This window comes from Procambarus clarkii, chromosome 81 (genome assembly GCF_040958095.1).
Source record: "Procambarus clarkii isolate CNS0578487 chromosome 81, FALCON_Pclarkii_2.0, whole genome shotgun sequence".
Taxonomy (NCBI): Eukaryota; Metazoa; Arthropoda; class Malacostraca; order Decapoda; family Cambaridae; genus Procambarus; species Procambarus clarkii.
The window spans coordinates 2650425-2673637 of record NC_091230.1 but is presented as its reverse complement, the minus strand read 5'-3'; the positions used below and the strand labels follow the sequence as shown (position 1 = coordinate 2673637).

Genomic DNA, 23213 nt, shown 5'->3' with positions numbered 1-23213 from the left:
TCTTAAATCCGGTGCCCCCAGGAATCACATGAGACAATCCCATGATATCACCCTAACAAGAGAAATGTTGAACAAAAATATCTGTATAATAGACAAAACCCGAGATGCAAGAAGATTACAAATTCTTGAAGCAATTCACATAAGAATAGAACAACCTACCATGAACACCCAAATCACGGAACTATTTACTTTACCCACTATGAAAGTAAGGACAAGACAAGAACAGAACAGGGTCTTCTGTGTTGGCATCGATATGTTCTTGTCTTGTCCTTACTCTCATGGTGGGTAGAGTAAATAGTTCCGTGATTTGGGTGTTCATGGTAGGTCGCTCTATTCTTATGTGAATTGCCTCAAGAATTTGTAATCTTCTTGAATCTTGGGTTTTGTCTATTATGCAAGTATTCTTGTTCAACATTTCTCTTGTTAGAGTAATGTCATGGGCTTGTCTCATGTGATTCCTAGGGGCACCAGACGTTGAATCCTTTTTACCAACGTCCCAGTCGACACAACCATAGGAATGATACTGGACAGAGTATACAGAGACGAGAGCACCCCCAAATTAGACATACCTGAGCCACACTTGAAAAGTCTTCTCGAAGCATGTACAAAGGAAGCCCCTTTCATCAGTCCACAAGGAGACATGTATTTACAAATAGACGGAGTAGCAATGGGCTCCCCTTAGGAGTTTTATTTGCTAATTTTTATATGGGAACCATCGAAGATAGGGTCTTCAGTAGCAGACAAAAACCAACTGTATACTGCCGTTATGTAGATGACATATTCGTAATAGTAAAAGACTCAGATGAACTAATTGACCTAAAAAAGACACCTAGAGAGAGAGTCAGTACTCCGATTTACACATGAAAATAGTGAAAATAACAGTCTGCCATTCTTGGATGTACTAATAACAAAAACAGGAACCTCTTTAAGCACCAACGTATATACCAAGCCCACCAACATAGGATTATGCCTGAACGGTAGAAGTGAGTGCCCCCAAAGATACAAATCCAGTGTTCTCAATGCTTATATTCGTCGAGCGCTTACCCACTGCTCTGAATGGAGCAACGTGAGTAGAGAGTTTGAAAGAGTAACTCAGGTATTGGTGAACAACGGATATAGCAACGCGGAAATAAACGCTGCTATAAGAAGACACTTGGACCGTTGGTATAATTCAGAACCTAGAACAGAAACCACAACACCCCCAATAAAATTATATTACAAATCAACCATGCACAGTGAACATATAAAAGAGGAAAGAATAATGAAAGAAATAATCCGTAAAGGAGTAAAAAGCACTACTCCTAACCAAAACATAAACCTGATAATATTCTGCAAAACCAAGAAGACTTCCGAACTCCTTATCAAAAACAGCCCGAAGCCGACGGAGAACCCTCTACAGCAGTCAAGCGTTGTATACATGTACACTTGCCCCCACGAAGGATGTAACCTTCAATGTAAGTACATAGGTATGACGTCGACCAAGCTGACGAGGCGTTTGACATGCCATCTTCAATCTGGTGCCCCTAGGAATCACATGAGACAAGCCCATGACATTACTCTAACAAGAGAAATGTTGAACAAGAATACTTGCATAATAGACAAAACCCAAGATTCAAGAAGATTACAAATTCTTGAGGCAATTCACATAAGAATAGAGCGACCTACCATGAACACCCAAATCACGGAACTATTTACTCTACCCACCATGAGAGTAAGGACAAGACAAGAACATATCGATGCCAACACAGAAGACAATGTCCAACATAACAGGCCAATTACACTGGATTAATCTTTGTGTTTAGATAGGAGATGCCTCGTATGGGCCAATAAGCCTTCTGCAGCCCCTATGTTTATCCCTTATGTATCCCCCCATGTTTTCACCTTCATTGTATTATCACCTGACCTAATGCGGGTATAAAATCAACTAGTATTGTAAGATCTGTTCACTTGAGAATGAACCATGGAGGTTCGAAACGTCGTGCAAATTATACAAATAAGTGTAATACACTCTATAGTAAATCACTTCTTTTCTTCACCTTAAAAGTACGAAAATGAGTTTTGGAGAACTCCTATTTCAATTAAGCCCTGATGCTAAGAAAATAGTTAGAGGGATAGAAGCCCTAAACCAGAAAATAATAAATACAGAATATGCGGTCATATTCAATGAAACATGTTTGAAAGAAAACCTGCTGCCAGTATACACCAATATATATATATATATATATATATATATATATATATATATATATATATATATATATATATATATATATATATATTTATATATAAGTATATTTTGGTAGCAGTCTTTCCTGTAGACATATATTATTAAATATGACAGAAAAAGTAAGATTAATAATTCTAACACGAATTTTCTCAATCTTTCGTACATTTCTTTTCACTGTTGGAGGTAAATAAAAAATCAATTCTCCAAAATTCATTTTTATTTCTAGTCTGACGTGACACGAGCGCGTTTCGTAAAACTTATTACATTTTCAAAGACTTTAGTTTACAAATACACAACTGAATAGAACTTACGCATCTCCGATTTCGTTTATATCTACATTTGAGTGAGGTGGATGGGGTGAGGTGGCATTAATAGGGTATTAATTTCATCAACACAAGACAGAAAAAAAGGTGGCATTAATAGGGTATTAATTTCATCAACACAAGACAGAACACGAAACAATGGGTATTGAATAGAAGTGATTGTAGAAAGCCTTTTGGTCCATATTTCTTGATGCTTCTATATTGGAGCGGAGTCTTGAAGTGGGTAGAATATAGTTGTGCATTAATTGGCTGTTGATTGCTGGTGTTGACTTCCTGATGTGTAGTGCCTCGCAAACGTCAAGCCGCATGCTATCCCTGTATCTATCGATGATTTCTGTGTTGTTCACTAGGATTTCTCTGGCGATGGTTTGGTTGTGGGAAGAGATTATATGTTCCTTAATGGAGCCCTGTTGCTTATGCATCGTTAAACGCCTAGAAAGAGATGTTGTTGTCTTGCCTATATACTGGGTTTTTTGGAGCTTACAGTCCCCAAGAGGGCATTTGAAGGCATAGACGACGTTAGTCTCTTTTAAAGCGTTCTGTTTTGTGTCTGGAGAGATTCTCATGAGTAGGCTGGCCGTTTTTCTGGTTTTATAGTAAATCGTCAGTTGTATCCTCTGATTTTTGTCTGTAGGGATAACGTTTCTATTAACAATATCTTTCAGGACCCTTTCCTCCGTTTTATGAGCTGTGGAAAAGAAGTTCCTGTAAAATAGTCTAATAGGGGGTATAGGTGTTGTGTTAGTTGTCTCTTCAGAGGTTGCATGGCGTTTCACTCTCCTTCTTTTGATGTCTTCGACGAAACCATTGGAGTAGCCGTTGTTGACTAAGACCTGCCTTACCCTACAGAGTTCTTCGTCGACTTGCTTCCATTCTGAGCTGTGGCTGAGAGCACGGTCGACATATGCGTTAACAACACTCCTCTTGTACCTGTCTGGGCAGTCGCTGTTGGCATTTAGGCACATTCCTTTGTTCGTTTACTTAGTGTAGACTGCAGTGTGGAAACCTCCGCTCTTTTCCATGACTGTTACATCTAGAAAGGGCAGCTTCCCATCCATCTCGTAAGTGAAACGCAGCACGGAACTCTGCTCAAATGCCTCCTTCAGCTCCTGCAGATGTCTGACATCAGGTACCTGTGTAAAAATGTCGTCAACATACCTGCAGTATATGGCCGGTTTCAAGTTCATGTCGACTAAGACTTTTTGCTCGATGGTACCCATGTAGAAGTTTGCAAACAGGACACCTAGGGGAGAACCCATGGCGACCCCATCTACTTGCTTATACATGTGCCCATCCGGGCTCAAGAAGGGTGCCTCTTTAGTACAAGCTTGGAGTAGTTTCCTCAGAATATTGTCTGGTATGTCAAGAGGAGTACAGGCTGGATCACGATACACTCTGTCGGCTATCATCCCGATTGTCTCGTCCACAGGTACGTTGGTAAACAGCGATTCTACGTCCAACGAGGCTCTTATCCCTGTGGCCCGTGTGCCCTGCAGTAAGTCAACAAATTCCTTTCGAGACTTCAGGCTGAAGGCGCAAGGAACATAAGGAGTCAGCAGGCCGTTGAGTCGCTTCGTCAGTCTGTACGTGGGTGTGGGTATCTGGCTAATGATTGGCCGAAGTGGGTTTCCAAACCCACGACATATATATATGTCGTACTAGTAGCCAGAACACACTTCTCGGCCTACTATGCAAGACCCGAATTGCCTAATAGGCCGAGTGATTTTCTTTTTTTCAATAATTTTTTTGCAATTAGTTTATTTGAATTATTATTATTACATTATATTAAGAACATAAATTTTTTACTTAATTGTGTTAGTCTAGGTTAGGTTAAGGTAGGTTAGGTTAGGTAGGGTTGGTTAGGTTCAGTTATATATCTAATTTAGTTTTAACTCAAATTTAAAAACAATTAATTTATACATAATGAAATGGATAGCTTTATCATTTCATAAGAAAAAAATATTGAATATATAAATTCAGAAAAACTTGGCTTATTAGGCAAATCAGGCCTTGCATAGTAGGCCGATTATGACGTTCTGGCTACTAGGTACAACATATATATATATATATATATATATATATATATATATATATATATATATATATATATATATATATATATATATATATATATATATATATATATATATGCGAACAAACCTGAATGGTCCCCAGGACAATATGCAACTGAAAACTCACACCCCAGAAGTGACTCGAACCCATACTCCCAGGAGCCACGCAACTGGTATGTACAAGACGCCTTAATCCACTTGACCATCACGACCGGACATAATGAGGTGATAGCCGAGGCTATTTGAACCACCCCACCGCCGGCACTCGGATAGTAATCTTGGGCATAGCATTTTACCAAATCACCTCATTCTTTGGGGCACACGTGAGGAACACAAATGCGAACAAGCCTGAATGGTCCCCAGGACAATATGCAACTGAAAACTCACACCCCAGAAGTGACTCGAACCCATACTCCCAGGAGCCACGCAACTGGTATGTACAAGACGCCTTAATCCACTTGACCATCACGACCGGACATAATGAGGTGATAGCCGAGGCTATTTGAACCACCCCACCGCCGGCACTCGGATAGTAATCTTGGGCATAGCATTTTACCAAATCACCTCATTCTTTGGGGCACACGTGAGGAACACAAATGCGAACAAGCCTGAATGGTCCCCAGGACAATATGCAACTGAAAACTCACACCCCAGAAGTGACTCGAACCCATACTCCCAGGAGCCACGCAACTGGTATGTACAAGACGCCTTAATCCACTTGACCATCACGACCGGACATAATGAGGTGATAGCCGAGGCTATTTGAACCACCCCACCGCCGGCACTCGGATAGTAATCTTGGGCATAGCATTTTACCAAATCACCTCATTCTTTGGGGCACACGTGAGGAACACAAATGCGAACAAGCCTGAATGGTCCCCAGGACAATATGCAACTGAAAACTCACACCCCAGAAGTGACTCGAACCCATACTCCCAGGAGCCACGCAACTGGTATGTACAAGACGCCTTAATCCACTTGACCATTACGACCGGACATAATGAGGTGATAGCCGAGGCTATTTGAACCACCCCACCGCCGGCACTCGGATAGTAATCTTGGGCATAGCATTTTACCAAATCACCTCATTCTTTGGGGCACACGTGAGGAACACAAATGCGAATAAGCCTGAATGGTCCCCAGGATAATATGCAACTGAAAACTCACACCCCAGAAGTGACTCGAACCCATACTCCCAGGAGCCACGCAACTGGTATGTACAAGACGCCTTAATCCACTTGACCATCACGACCGGACATAATGAGGTGATAGCCGAGGCTACTTGAACCACCCCACCGCCGGCACTCGGATAGTAATCTTGGGCATAGCATTTTACCAAATCACCTCATTCTTTGGGGCACACGTGAGGAACACAAATGCGAACAAGCCTGAATGGTCCCCAGGACAATATGCAACTGAAAACTCACACCCCAGAAGTGACTCGAACCCATACTCCCAGGAGAGACGCAACTGGTATGTACAAGACGCCTTAATCCACTTGACCATCACGACCGGACATAATGAGGTGATAGCCGAGGCTATTTGAACCACCCCACCGCCGGCACTCGGATAGTAATCTTGGGCATAGCATTTTACCAAATCACCTCATTCTTTGGGGCACACGTGAGGAACACAAATGCGAACAAGCCTGAATGGTCCCCAGGACAATATGCAACTGAAAACTCACACCCCAGAAGTGACTCGAACCCATACTCCCAGGAGCCACGCAACTGGTATGTACAAGACGCCTTAATCCACTTGACCATCACGACCGGACATAATGAGGTGATAGCCGAGGCTATTTGAACCACCCCACCGCCGGCACTCGGATAGTAATCTTGGGCATAGCATTTTACCAAATCACCTCATTCTTTGGGGCACACGTGAGGAACACAAATGCGAACAAGCCTGAATGGTCCCCAGGACAATATGCAACTGAAAACTCACACCCCAGAAGTGACTCGAACCCATACTCCCAGGAGCCACGCAACTGGTATGTACAAGACGCCTTAATCCACTTGACCATCACGACCGGACATAATGAGGTGATAGCCGAGGCTATTTGAACCACCCCACCGCCGGCACTCGGATAGTAATCTTGGGCATAGCATTTTACCAAATCACCTCATTCTTTGGGGCACACGTGAGGAACACAAATGCGAACAAGCCTGAATGGTCCCCAGGACAATATGCAACTGAAAACTCACACCCCAGAAGTGACTCGAACCCATACTCCCAGGAGCCACGCAACTGGTATGTACAAGACGCCTTAATCCACTTGACCATCACGACCGGACATAATGAGGTGATAGCCGAGGCTATTTGAACCACCCCACCGCCGGCACACGGATAGTAATCTTGGGCATAGCATTTTACCAAATCACCTCATTCTTTGGGGCACACGTGAGGAACACAAATGCGAACAAGCCTGAATGGTCCCCAGGACAATATGCAACTGAAAACTCACACCCCAGAAGTGACTCGAACCCATACTCCCAGGAGCCATGCAACTGGTATGTACAAGACGCCTTAATCCACTTGACCATCACGACCGGACATAATGAGGTGATAGCCGAGGCTATTTGAACCACCCCACCGCCGGCACTCGGATAGTAATCTTGGGCATCGCATTTTACCAAATCTTTACCTTGCGCCTTCAGCCTGAAGTCTCCAAAGGAATTTGTTGACTTGCTGCGGGGAACATGGGCCACAGGGATAAGAGCCTCGTTGGACATAGAATCTCTGTTTACCAACGTACCTGTGGATGAAACAATCGGGATGATAGCCGACAGAGTGTACCGTGATTCGGCCTGTACTCCTCTTGACATACCAGAAAACAGTCTAAGGAACAATTACGGGCCTACGTTTCATAACGTAGGCCACTCCACGACCGATACTAGGGTTGCGAGCCCTAGGCAGGAGCCTCGTGTGATTCCACAGATCACTCTCCTCTCTATAGCGCCACAGTGGCTAGTCTCTTCCACCAGTCAACCCCCGGGTACGACGATTCCTCAACTCTGCCTGTTGGATATTTCCAACACCGAATACAACATTGTTGTATTCTCATTACTTATTACTAACCATACTAATTATTGTAGTAAGTAAAAATAACAACACGTAGAATTCTCATGTACTAATAATTTCATCTGTACAGTAGGCTAGAATTCTCACGTCACCTGACGCCAGTATTGCGTCAGATTTCCTTACAGTAAACACATTATATCCAATGTGTGTGAGAATTAAATTCGATTCTCCATAATTAAAGCATTCTGTATGATAACTAATTGCAGACGAATTGATCTCTAACTAAAAGCCGAATAGAGCGTTAGAATCATAGCGTGTATCTCGTGATATAGTTAACGTCACCAATGAATGCCATGGGGAGACATTAATTCCTCTCCCTTATATATTTACTATTCCTAAATTGGTAAATAACAATATTTTGTTCCTCTAAATAATAAACCCGTCCAGTCTTTAACGTTTCAAGCGCAAATGCGAGAAATATTAATGTTCGAGACAATAATTTGTTTTATGAACGCGGGCTCGGCGTGGGTAGAGGGACGCCATCTCAGTACACGTGGAGAGCCGCTCAGAGGCAGACCTGCGCTTATCGTACTCATAAGAAGACGCCATTGCCCAGCAAATAGGGCAGGTGTTATCCATCCTCAGATGAAAGTCGCCACTGTGAGGCGTTAATAACCTTGCAGATAGTATCTTCAGCTAGTGCTGGTGTCAAATAAGGAGCCCTTTGACTTGGTTCCTGACGACACGTGACCAGCCAGCGGGACGCATCATTATTCAGGATAGGCCTAGCCGGAGCCTGAGATGCGAAGCACGGCAATCTTAATACTTATACAGTGCCCACAGCTAAGTATATTCTTTTATGTGATGCATCAGGTAGAAGTTTTAATAGTAGCAGGGTGATTGTCCGTTACGACACACGATAACACCTAATAACAGGTGATTAAAATTTGTCATCTGTAACTCTTAATATTCTTGAATATAGATTTAGTAGTTAAACCAGTTGCTACTGAAAATTATTTGTCTTGCAGCACGAGAGAAGAATTCTCCATGCTGCCTTCCCACATGTTAACCCGTTCCACTTGTCAGTCGACCGAGTCTGGAGAATAAGAGGACTTCCATGGCTTTCTAAAGGAATCTTCATTAAGCTAAGATTTATTTCCTTTTATAATTCTATTGCAATTTATCTTGTGCAGAATTCTTTGGGATTGATATGTGGTTTACTGTAACTCATTACTATGCTCATAATCTATGTTCCTCTTTTTGGTAATGATATCAGTTTCAATATTATTTTATAGGATTAGATTATTATTAATTGAATTAGTGAACGAACCACACTAATTCCTGGACGTACTTACCTCCAGTAATAACCCCCCAATGTAGGTGTTTGAGGTTTGTTTCATTTATTAATACAGCCCATTAATTATTATTATGATCATACTTTCTAGTTTTATCCATAGTTACTGGTTCCATCTAGGAATTATCTAATGATCAGAAATTCTCAGTTTCCCTCTTTACTTTAAAAGCGGGTGGTCCTTCGTAATTTAATTTACTACATTAATATTTAAATAATCAGATTCAAGCCCCAAATATCCCACATTATGGTCCTTATCGAACCGGATAGGCATTAAATTTATAATTAAAATATTAACCATTAATAACTAATCCTTGTGTGATAGAAGCTAGAATAACTATTTAATTAATTGTGTCAACTAACATTGTAACACATCAGTTAGCCTAGATCACACTAATATATTGCTACTTTCACCTCATGTATAAAGTAGCTTTAGTGGGTCATAGCCAATTACCCACAACACTTAGACCTATACCTCACACCGAGGTGAGAATCTTTAGGTCACCAGGAGCAACAGCTCATAACTTTTACAATAACACCACCCTAACACCTGCGTTAGAGTGGCCTCACCATCTAACCATTATATACTTAGGTGGTAATGACATCCACCCCACTCGTCATCCAGCCGAGGTGATCAAACACCTCAAAGCCATAATTTCTTCTTTCAAGCTCATCAGTGAATCAGTAGTATTCACATTAGTGGAACCTCGCCAACCAAGTCAAGATAATCGTTGGGGAGTAACTCCGGAATACTACTTGAGAGCTGCTAAGTACATAAATTTCAGGCTGAAAAAACGAGTGAGATTGGATGCCACATATATCCAATTTACAGCCAGACCTTACAGACAGAACCTGACCAGAGACGGTGTACATTTGTCAGGGGAATCTAGGTTGCATGTGGTTGACAAGTTAATTAACACCATCAACCATCACAAAAGGCTGTGGCTAGCAAGCCAAACTTAACTGTACATAATTGTTCACCTGTGTGTGCAAGAGCACTCTTATAAAACAAAAAACCCAAAAATACAGCACAACTATATTTACCTTATTGCACCACAATAATCTTTACCCATGTTAGTAGGTAGAATTTAGGCTGAGATTGTGCTGAATTTGGTACAAGCCCAGACTAAATAATTTTATAGTTCTTAGTTAGGAATTATTACGACTAGATCTAAACTAGTCAGTGTTGTATGTATTATATTATTTGTGCTGACCCTATACAGGGTGGGATTAATTTTTGAGATAACTCTGATTGGAGTGTCTCCATAATATTTCTCTTGTATGCATTATTTTGTGTATCTATTTTGTGTATTGCTGGATTCTCTCCGTTAACTCTGATGGTGATATGGATGAGCTAACCGGACGAGAACTAATGGTGAAGTTCAGACAGTGCACAAAATATCTAGCTATTTGTTGTTAGGTAGGTAGGTACATTCAACCTCAAGTGAGGTAAAATATAAAGTAGTCACCTTAAATTAGGCTACAATTAATGCTACCTGTTCACTAATGAACAAGTACCCAAGCTTCATTAGTAATACATATACTAACACTGTGAAGTTTGAACCTAAGCCCAACATGGCTACTCCTGAGCAATTGAGGAGAACCTACATTGGCCTTAAAGGTCACTTGACCAGATTAATTAATAAGGCTGAAGGCTTAACTAAAGATAATCCCATTGACTCTTATCACTTGGAGTCATCAGTTAGATTGGCTGATCTGAAATTTGATCAAGTCAGATCTGCAGGTCAATCTTACCTTGATCTGCTAAATACTGTAGAAACTGATCCTGAAGAAGCAAGTCAAACTGTAGACGACATCTCCCAATATGAAGAGGAGACTCATGATAAAATTATCAGGCTATTTAAATTAGCCAAACAGTCTGGATCCAAGACCAGCAACACTGGGTCTCACTTCAATAATCACTTACCCGAGGTTCGTTTACCTACTCTAGACTTGCCCACCTTTTCAGGATTAGATACAGAAAATTGGGACAATTTTTGGACTTCCTTTGAAGTTCACATCCATAAGAAACAGTCTCTAGACAAAGTTTCTAAATTTTCATACCTACTCAGTCTTCTCACAGGAGAGGCTAAAAAGGTCATACATAACCTCACTCTTGATGAGAGTAATTATGAGGAAGCTATAAAACTCCTGAAGTTGAACTATTGCAACAAAGAGTTAAGTATAGCTACCCTTTATTATCAATTACTAGATCTGAATGCACCAAACAGTAGACCAGAGTCACTTCAAAGCTTCAGACTAGAAGTAGAGTCTCTAGTAAAGGCCTTAGGTACCAAGGTTAATATACCTAGTTCTGAGTGGTCTATCAAGCTATTGTTACAGAGGAAATTACCTCGAAATGTTTTGACAGAGCTCTGCTCACATTATAATACTGAGTTTCTTACTCTCGATCAGATTTTCGAGGGGTTGAGGATCACAGTAAATAGGTTAAAGACTCATGACAAAATTAAACCTGAGTCCAAACCAGTTAATACTGATATTTCAGTCAAACCTAAACAGACTCCAAGTAAGTCTAATAAATATAAATCCAAACCTACTCCATCCACGAGGAAAAGAAGTGGAAATGTAGGTACATATTCAGTATCTCCTTCAGAGATAACCAATGACTTGTCTACTAAAGAGACTAAGTCTATTAACCAGAGAAAGTGTCTGTTCTGCAATCAGGAACACACCACTTACCAATGCTCTGCTTATCCTACGTATAATGCTAGAGTTAAAAGGTTACAGGAATTGCACAAATGCACCAAATGTATGGGTTCTCATGATCCCAAGAAATGTGCAGTACCACTACGTACCTGCAACCGTTGTAACCAAGGTGTACACCACTACGCCTCATGTAGAAAATCTTCTACACCAACCATGACCACTGGAGAGAATTTTACTAATTCTACGGCAGTGCAATATTGTAAAGTACATCACGAAGTGAATGTACTTGCTACTGAGTCAGGCAATAATACTACTTTGCCTACCGCTCAGCTTAAATTAATAAACCGAAGATCTAGAATTAACACTAGGGGTCTTTTTGACCAAGGTTCACAAAAAACCTTCATTGCACAACAGTTGGTAGATGAGTTAAATTTAAAACCTACCAAAAGTGTGAAGTTAAACATTTCTGGTTTCCTGTCAAACAGTGGACCTCGTGACTACAAGGTAGTTAAGTTACTAGTTAGATTAGGATCCTCTACTAGCCCAATCCATGCGGTGGTAGTGGATAAGATTCCTACGGACCTACAGGTCACAGGATTAGCTCGCACTGCGAGACACCTTAAGCGAAACCGCATGAGGCTAGCGGATCATAAAATAAATTCCGATTGCCTCACAGATATTGGAATATTAATAGGCGCGGATCATTATTACAAGTTTATAACTGGATGCACTAGACAACATGGTATGAATTTGTTGTCGTCCGCAGGGGGCAAATTGCTCACAGGACCCGTGCTTTTCAGACAAGGTCCAGCGTCCACAAACCAACAAACTAATAACGTAATTGTGGCATGACTAGGCTTAGAGCAGTCACCCCTACGCTTCAGGGAAATAGCCGAGGACATTGAGTCTGACCCACCAATACATCGTTTGTGGGATTTAGATACGTTAGGCATCATCCCTGAGCAACCAAGTCCTGATGATACGTGGACTTACCAGCAATATCTGGATACAGTTGTCTACTCAAATAAACAATACTGGGTAAGACTCCCATGGAAGTTAGATCATCCACAACTTCCAGTGAATTATTTTATGGCAGCCTCACAATTGCAGTCTCAATTAACACGACTGCAGAAGCAGCCAGACAAACTAACCATGTATCACCAACTTATCCAACAACAACTTAACAATAAGTTCATTGAAGTTGTTGAACACGATGACCGAAAAACAGGTCATTATTTACCTCACCATGCTGTGGTGAAAGACTCATTGACAACACCTATTCGTATCGTCTTTAACTGCAGTGCTAAAGTAAAGCCGAGCAGTGTGTCTTTAAATGAATGTCTCCAAACGGGACCTAGCCTAACACAAAGGCTACATGACGTGTTGTTACGATTTCGCACAGGCTTTTTTGCCTATACAGCTGACATCAGCAAAGCCTTTCTCCGAGTAGGATTGCAGGAGGAAGATCGTGACTACACAAAATTCCTCTGGTTCAAGGATCCACTGGATCCTAACAGTGAAGTAATCACCTATCGGTTTGCCTCCGTATTATTTGGTGCTACGTCCTCACCGTTTCTTTTGCAAGCAACATTAGACACGCATTTGAGGAAATCAGACAGCCCTTATAAGGCAACCATTAGCGACAACTTGTATGTCGACAATTTCCAGGGGACAACTAATGATCAAGCTGATCTGGTAGAAATCTACCATGAGGCTAACCGTGAACTGTTAGGAGCCAATATGCCTCTACAGTCATGGGCCTCAAATAATAAACTGCTTAACCAGTTGATCGAGAAAGAATTTCCCGATTATCAGGTACCCAGTAAATTAAAGGTTCTAGGCGTGGAATGGAACACCAACACTGACGAGATGAATGTCAAGTCAGTGCAAACTGATAATTCAACCCTTACCATGAGAACACTGCTCTCATTTGTCAGTCAACCATTTGACCCTTTAGGCCTACTTAGTCCTATATTAATAAGGGGCAAACTCCTAATGCAGGAGTGCTGGCAGCAACATATGGGATGGGATGATCCGTTATCAAGTGAGTTACAAGCCAAATGGCAAATACTCTCAACGGATTTTAATCAGTTAGGCGTTTTGAAATTTCCTCGTAATGCTTCAGGATCAAACTTACCCACCAATTTGCACGTTTTTTGCGATGCCTCTGGCAAAGCATATGGCGCAGTAGCCTATTTAGTTAACAGTGCTCAATCAATTTTACTCACATCTAAAGCAAGAGTTGCTCCCATCAAGAAGAGATCCTTACCTCAGATGGAGTTGACTGCATTGCTAGTGGGAGTAAGATTGGCCCATTGCCTGGCAAAGACACTCAGTAATATCCACTTTGGTGAGATCGTAGTGTGGTCAGACAACGAGGCAGTCTTACAATGGGTAAGAAACAATAACAACAAAACTCCTTACGTCAGTAATCGCGTCAGGGAGATTCATGATTTGTCTGCTGGATATAAGTTTAGACATGTCCCTACTAAGGACAATCCTGCAGATTATTTATCAAGAGGATTGACATTAAAACAACTTGTCAAGTCTTCGCTGTGGTTCAATGGACCTTCATGGCTTGTTGGTGGTCAGTGGCCCAAACAAAAGCCACAAGTCATAGTGACCAATATCACCACTCCCATGAAGGAACCAGAGCCTCAGCGAATATTAGCCATTGATCCTCATCATTATTCCAACTTAAGCAAATTGTTACGAGTGACTGCGCACGTGTTTGATTTCCTTGCTAAAGTAGGAATTCGACATAAATTTCCCAATCCTGTTCACTATTGGATTAAGCGGGCGCAGCAAGAGACCTACGGAAGCGAATTTGAGAATCTTCCGGATAAACTCACTAAGTCTCTGGGCATCTGGTACGATGTCAACACTCATAACATACTACGATGTGGAGGACGTTTGCTACATGCAAAGATTGACTTAGACACTAAGAACCCAATTCTTTTACCTCGTCACCACATCATAACTAAACTTCTTGTCTTACATCACCATCAATATGGTACACTACATGGTGGAGTTTTAGATACTCTCACCGACCTTAGACAAAAGTACTGGCTTCCTCAAGGTCGTCAGACTGTTAAGACCATTATTAAATCTTGTGTAATCTGTAAGAGATACGACGCTAGAGTCTGTCCTTACCCAGGACCTCCCCCACTCCCAGAAGAGCGAGTGGTTCATCTTCGTCCTTTCGAAACCACTGGAGTTGATTATACAGGAGCCTTACTCCTCACTGGTAACCCAGATAATATACCAGTGAAGGCGTACATTTGTCTCTTTACATGTGCTACAACCAGAGGCGTGCACTTAGAGGTCACCCCAGACATGAGTGCTGAAGCTTTCATTCAAGCTTTCCGCAGATTTGCTGCCCGCCGATCGTGTCCTAGATTAATGATATCAGACAATGGATCTAATTTTGTGGCCGGAGAAAGTTGTTTGCGAGAAGTCTGGAACCACCCCGAAGTACAGTCAGTCTTACAAAGAAGACAATGTCACTGGAAATTCATAGCACCGAGAGCCCCTTGGCAAGGTGGGTTCTATGAGCGAATGGTAGGCACAGTCAAGAAGTGTCTAAGGAAAACTTTACACCGACAAAAGGTCAGTTACTCAGAACTCCAAACTATAGTTGTGGAAATCGAGGCGCGAGTCAATAATCGCCCCATCACCTACCTGTCTGATGATTACACCCAGAGAGAACCACTGAGCCCCTCTCACTTGATCCATGGAGGTCTACTGAGCCCTCTCATCCCTTTAGCCGAAGAGGACCCTGTAGACCCGTCCCATGTGACCAGAGGAGACTTGGTGGAAAGCTACCAGCATCTTTCTAGAGTTATTAACAGGTGGAATGAGGTGTGGACTCGAGAGTACCTCACAGCTCTACGGGAGTACCACTACGGAGCTTCGAGTCCTTACAATAAGGTGCAATTAAAGCCAGGAGACCTAGTACTAGTCGATAGTGATGGACCAAGGTCAGAATGGCCTATAGGTAAAATTATCACCATTCACCCAGATCGACAAGGTGTCCTAAGAGTGGTTAAAGTCTTATACAGAGGCAACACTACTCTAAAAACTTTAGAGAAGCTGGTTCCCCTTGAACTGACTGAACAAAAATATCAGCCAGATCCAGTTTCTCCAGTAATTTCAGAGGACCATGAATTTGTTCCTCCAAGCAACCGCCCCACTAGAGCTGCAGCTCAACAATGTAGGCGGAATTTGCAAGCCTATTACAACTCTGAAGAAGATTAATTTCCTTCACTTCCCACTGAGAAAACTGTGATGATGGTACGATGTGATATCACGTAACGAAACATTACACGTCACTATGACCCAGGATATCACATCACCGTAGATTCTGTTAGTTTAAATTGGGAGAATTGAATTCTATAAATATTGTGTAGGCTACAAACAACATGTTTCATTTGACATGTAAATATCAAGACTCAAGTCTTTGTAAGTCCTTGATAAATCCGGGACGTTCGTTATGTGTGTACTAACATACTAACATACTAATGTACTAATCTTAATATCACTTCGGGATAGGTCAGTACAACACAGTACACTACGACCCTAGAACCCTCCCCCCCGGAGTTATGTTGGATATTTCCAACACCGAATACAACATTGTTGTATTCTCATTACTTATTACTAACCATACTAATTATTGTAGTAAGTAAAAATAACAACACGTAGAATTCTCATGTACTAATAATTTCATCTGTACAGTAGGCTAGAATTCTCACGTCACCTGACGCCAGTATTGCGTCAGATTTCCTTACAGTAAACACATTATATCCAATGTGTGTGAGAATTAAATTCGATTCTCCATAATTAAAGCATTCTGTATGATAACTAATTGCAGACGAATTGATCTCTAACTAAAAGCCGAATAGAGCGTTAGAATCATAGCGTGTATCTCGTGATATAGTTAACGTCACCAATGAATGCCATGGGGAGACATTAATTCCTCTCCCTTATATATTTACTATTCCTAAATTGGTAAATAACAATATTTTGTTCCTCTAAATAATAAACCCGTCCAGTCTTTAACGTTTCAAGCGCAAATGCGAGAAATATTAATGTTCGAGACAATAATTTGTTTTATGAACGCGGGCTCGGCGTGGGTAGAGGGACGCCATCTCAGTACACGTGGAGAGCCGCTCAGAGGCAGACCTGCGCTTATCGTACTCATAAGAAGACGCCATTGCCCAGCAAATAGGGCAGGTGTTATCCATCCTCAGATGAAAGTCGCCACTGTGAGGCGTTAATAACCTTGCAGATAGTATCTTCAGCTAGTGCTGGTGTCAAATAAGGAGCCCTTTGACTTGGTTCCTGACGACACGTGACCAGCCAGCGGGACGCATCATTATTCAGGATAGGCCTAGCCGGAGCCTGAGATGCGAAGCACGGCAATCTTAATACTTATACAGTGCCCACAGCTAAGTATATTCTTTTATGTGATGCATCAGGTAGAAGTTTTAATAGTAGCAGGGTGATTGTCCGTTACGACACACGATAACACCTAATAACAGGTGATTAAAATTTGTCATCTGTAACTCTTAATATTCTTGAATATAGATTTAGTAGTTAAACCAGTTGCTACTGAAAATTATTTGTCTTGCAGCACGAGAGAAGAATTCTCCATGCTGCCTTCCCACATGTTAACCCGTTCCACTTGTCAGTCGACCGAGTCTGGAGAATAAGAGGACTTCCATGGCTTTCTAAAGGAATCTTCATTAAGCTAAGATTTATTTCCTTTTATAATTCTATTGCAATTTATCTTGTGCAGAATTCTTTGGGATTGATATGTGGTTTACTGTAACTCATTACTATGCTCATAATCTATGTTCCTCTTTTTGGTAATGATATCAGTTTCAATATTATTTTATAGGATTAGATTATTATTAATTGAATTAGTGAACGAACCACACTAATTCCTGGACGTACTTACCTCCAGTAATAACCCCCCAATGTAGGTGTTTGAGGTTTGTTTCATTTATTAATACAGCCCATTAATTATTATTATGATCATACTTTCTAGTTTTATCCATAGTTACTGGTTCCATCTAGGAATTATCTAATGATCAGAAATTCTCAGTTTCCCTCTTTACTTTAAAAGCGGGTGGTCCTTCGTAATTTAATTTACTACATTAATATTTAAATAATCAGATTCAAGCCCCAAATATCCCACACTGCCACGTCACAGGCAGGCTAACACTCTCAGCAGTGTTCGTTCGGGAGCAACTCACAGCTTCTGCAGCAAACACGTAGAGAGACTTTGGCTGCCTTGGGTAGACTGCCCATCGTCCAATTCAGCAGTCCCAGGTCGACTCTGTAATCAGACACGTCATCAGTACTAGGGACACCCTAGGGCACCTCACTTACAGGCTTAGACACAAACGCCCACCTATCCACTCCATAGATGGCGTTGCTGTCTAAGCGTCACCTCACCAGAGGTCAGCAGCGGCTATGTCACGAGCTGATCAAGACGGGAATCCAGCACCTGTGGCCGGTATATCCCGTCCTCACTAGATGGCGTCGTCCATTTGGAGGGGGTTTCGGGAGCTGACCCACAGATGGCGTTGTCATCACTGCTTCGTGCTAGGACGCTGGACTCGGGTTCATAACAATGTTCCTTAATGGAGCCCTGATGCTAATGCATCGTTAATCGCCTGGAAAGAGATGTTGTTGTCTTACCTATATACTGAGTTCTTTGAGGCTTACAGTCCCCAAGTGGGTATTTGAAGGCATAGACGACGTTGGTCTCTTTTAAAGTGTTCTGCTTTGTGTCTGGAGAGTTTCTCATGAGTAGGTTGGCCGTTTTTTTGGTTTTATAGTAAATCATCAATTGTATCTTCTTATTTTTGTCTGTATGGATAACGTTCTTATTGGCAATATCATTGAGGACCCTTTCCTCCGTTTTATGAGCTGTGGAAAAAAAGTTCCTGTAAAATAGTCTAATAGGGGGTACAGGTGTTGTGTTAGTTGTCTCTTAAGAGGTTGCATGGCGTTTCAACTTCCTTCTTATGATGTCTTCAACGAAACCATTGGAGAAGCCGTTGTTGACTAGGACCTGCCTTACCTGCCTCTTCATCGACTTGCTTCCATCCTGAGCTGTGGCTGAGAGCACGGTCGACATAAGCGTTAACAACACTCCTCTTGTAGCTGTCTGGGCAGTCACTGTTGGCATTGAGGCACATTCCTATGTTTGTTTCCTTAGTGTAGACTGCAGTGTGGAAACCTCCGCTCCTTTCCATGACTGTTACATCTAGAAAGGGCAGCTTCCCATCCTTCTCCATTTCATAAGTGAAACGCAACACAGAATTCCACTCAAATGCCTCCTTCAGCTCCTGCAGATGTCTGACATCAGGTACCTGTGTAAAAATGTCATCAACATACCTGCAGTATATGGCCGGTTTCAAGTTCATGTCGACTAAGACCTTTTGTTCGATGGTACCCATATAGCATATCATCCTGTTGTAACATATCACCTCACCCAAAATGAGGGTGAGGTGATATGTTCACCTCATGAAAACAATTAATGAAAACTTGGCTTATTAGGCAAATCGGGCCTTGCATAGTAGCCTGAGAAGTGCGTTCTGGCTACTAGGTACGACATATATATATATATATATATATATATATATATATATATATATGCATTCTGGCTACTAGGTACGACATATATATATATATATATATATATATATATATATATATATATATATATATATATATATATATATATATATATATATATATATATATATATATATATATATATACATATTTTAGTATATTTTGGTAGCAGTCTTTCCTGTTGACATATATTATTAAATATGACCGAAAAAGTAAGATTAATAATCCTAACACGAATTTTCTCGATCTTTCTTACGTTTCTTTTCACTGTTGATGGTAATTCAAAAATCAATTCTCCAAAATTCATTTTTATTTCTAGTCTGACGCGACACTTGAGCGCGTTTCGTAAAACTTATTACATTTTCAAAGACTTTTGTTTACACACACACACACAACTTTAACTGAATAGAGCTTAAACATCTTCGAGTTTTTATACCTACATTTGGGTGAGGTGACATGTTACAATAGTTTTGGTTGAGGTGAAAATAAACTTTTAACACAAGACAGGACACGAAACAATGGGTATTAAAGGTAGGTAACTGCAGAAGGCCTATTTTTATTGGCCCATATTTCTTGATGCTTCTATATTGGAGCGGAGTCTTGAAGTGGGTAGAATATAGTTGTGCATTAATAGGCTGTTGATTGCTGGTGTTGACTTCTTGATGTGTAGTGCCTCGCAGACGTCAAGCCGCCTGCTATCGCTGTATCTAACGATAGATACAGCGATAGCAGGCGGCTATCGCTGTATAGCCGCCTGCACCCCATATACACCCTGTGAGTGGTAGTTCATTGTGCACCCCCATATACACCCTGTGAGTGGTAGTTCATTGTGCACCCCATACTCACCCTGTGAGTGGTAGTTCATTGTGCACCCCATACTCACCCTGTGAGTGGTAGTTCATTGTGCACCCCCATATACACCCTCTGAGTGGTAGTTCATTGTGCACCCCATACTCACCCTGTGAGTGGTAGTTCATTGGGCACCCCATACTCACCCTGTGAGTGGTAGTGCATTGTGCACCCCATACTCACCCTGCGAGTGGTAGTTCATTGTGCACCCCATACTCACCCTGTGAGTGGCAGTTCATTGTGCACCCCATACTCACCCTGCGAGTGGTAGTTCATTGTGCACCCCATACTCACCGTGTGAGTGGTAGTTCATTGTGCACCCCATACCCTGTGAGTGGTAGTTCATTGTGCACCCCATACTCATCCTGTGAGTGGTAGTTCATTGTGCACCCCATACTCACCCTGCGAGTGGTAGTTCATTGTGCACCCCATACTCACCCTGTGAGTGGTAGTTCATTGTGCACCCCCATATACACCCTCTGAGTGGTAGTTCATTGTGCACCCCATTTACACCCTGTGAGTGGTAGTTCATTGTGCACCCCCATATACACCCTGTGAGTGGTAGTTCATTGTGCACCCCATACTCACCCTGTGAGTGGTAGTTCATTGTGCACCCCATACTCACCCTGTGAGTGGTAGTTCATTGTGCACCCCCATATACACCCTCTGAGTGGTAGTTCATTGTGCACCCCATACTCACCCTGTGAGTGGTAGTTCATTGTGCACCCCATACTCACCCTGTGAGTGGTAGTTCATTGTGCACCCCCATATACACCCTCTGAGTGGTAGTTCATTGTGCACCCCATACTCACCCTGTGAGTGGTAGTTCATTGTGCACCCCATACTCACCTGTGAGTGGTAGATATGTTAAAACCATCTTAGAACGCTAAGATATGTTGAGTGTAACTCCATGTGAATAACACATATATATTGATGACCAAATAACACACTATAAAGTGAAGGGACGACGACGTTTCGTCGATAAAGACGTTTCTTCAATAAATAACATTATTGCTATTAACAATAAAGTGATGTTCCATTGTCTGGAACGATGGTAAGGTTGTGATTTTTAACAGCTAAGTGTAGAGTAAATGATGTAATGGTCTAGTGTGTAACTCCATCTTTGTCCAGTTTATATACTGGTGATTTCGTTACTTCGTCAAATACATGAATTTGAATCTTTCTGAACATTTGATTCATTTGATTTTCACACTGAGTTTTTCACTAGGAAGCTGCCTGGCTCAGCCTACCTTCCCTCACCTGCACGTTCCTGGAGGTAACGAGGCGCCCGCGGTAATGTAGAGGCGCCATCACCACATGCTCTTCTATAGTAAATTTGTCGTGTTTTCGCCAAGCGTAGTAGCCCCCAATCTGCACTAGTCGACGACAAAAGTTTGGATGGAGGAGGTCCCCGTTGAGGCTCTTCCGCTCTACTACGTCCTCCTGTTGAGCAGTGAGAGTATGTCAAGAGGAGGATGGTGGTGCGTGCGGTACTCTCCCGTAAGGAGAGTGTTCAAACAGTCTGAACCTGGAGGTTGTCGTCGTGATAAGATCAGTGACCTACCACACAGTCTCAACCATTACCTACACATGAACGCTTGCTTCTCAAGCAAAAAACAAAACAAGAAACACAGTATATAGTGAATTAAACCACTTCACAAATTCTCGCGTAACAGTGACAAGCTTAGATATAATTTAGAAATAAGTTTACCAACCTAATACTGCATATTTAATAATATATATCATAACAATTAGAGCGTTACACAGGGAAAATTTATAGACTTACGCAAAGAGAACAAAATGGATATCAATACCAAAATATAACACATTATGGAGAAAAGTATCTAAGACTGTAGTCATCCTCTAGATTCTGCTATTCTGTTCTGTCTCTCATTCTCTTCATGTTATCTGTGAGTGCTCACTTCTCTGCCATAGTTCACTTGAAGCTTCTGTAAAGCCTTGTTATAAAATATCTAACCTACACCTTATTCAATATCAGTAATTAAACACAATCATAACAAACTTCATCCCGAAGACCTCCCAAGTATTCCTCCCTTTCTGTGACGGCTAGTTCCCTACCCTTCAGCTCACACTGCTCCTGGGGTAAGTTCCCTACCCTTCAGCTCACACTGCTCCTGGGGTAAGTTCCCTACCCTTCAGCTCACACTGCTCCTGGGGCAAGTTCCCTACCCTTCAGCTCACACTGCTCCTGGGGTAAGTTCCCTACCCTTCAGCTCACACTACTCCTAGGGTAAGTTCCCTACCCTTCAGCTCACACTGCTCCTGGGGTAAGTTCCCTACCCTTCAGCTCACACTGCTCCAGGGGTAAGTTCCCTACCCTTCAGCTCACACTGCTCCTTGGTTAAGTTCCCTACCCTTCAGCTCACACTGCTCCTGGGGTAAGTTCCCTACCCTTCAGCTCACACTGCTCCTGGGGTATGTTCCCTACCCTTCAGCTCACACTACTCCTAGGGTAAGTTCCCTACCCTTCAGCTCACACTGCTCCTGGGGTAAGTTCTCTACCCTTCAGCTCACACTGCTCCTTGGTTAAGTTCCCTACCCTTCAGCTCACACTGCTCCTGGGGTAAGTTCCCTACCCTTCAGCTCACACTGCTCCTGGGGTAAGTTCTCTACCCTTCAGCTCACACTGCTCCTGGGGTAAGTTCTCTACCCTTCAGCTCACACTGCTCCTGGGGTCTACTTTCTTTTCATTTTATTTCCATAATCTTGCATTTTTCATGGTTTAACTTCAGTAGCCATGTCTCGTTCGCTTTCATCCTTTTGCATTCCATGAGAGTTTTTCTATGCCTTATCTCTTGTGAATAACATCGAATAATCTGCAAACACGTATATGAACGTCTATGTTCTTTGTCGGATTGTTGAGGTATATGTGTAACAGTACAGGTCCTGACACTGGTGTGGCGCCCAATTGCCTTCCGCTTTCACTTCTCTCCTTTCACTGCGACACTTCCATTCGTCTCCAACAGGTACTCATTTTCTCCATCCTAGTACTTTCCCAGTCAGTCAAGCTCCTCTCTCGAGTTAGTATTGAA

The 23213-nt window shown here is 42.0% G+C and overlaps 1 protein-coding gene across 2 annotated transcripts in view; it reads right to left on the bottom strand.

Moving 5' to 3' along the window:
- LOC123750813 (uncharacterized) overlaps window positions 1–23213 on the bottom strand; it is a 222123-nt gene that overhangs the window by 23356 nt on the left and 175554 nt on the right. For both annotated transcript variants that reach the window (XM_069315595.1, XM_069315596.1), the window contains one exon: window positions 21421–21603. In XM_069315595.1, coding sequence (XP_069171696.1) covers window positions 21421–21603 — 183 coding nt within the window. The remainder of the gene's footprint in view (window positions 1–21420; window positions 21604–23213) is intronic.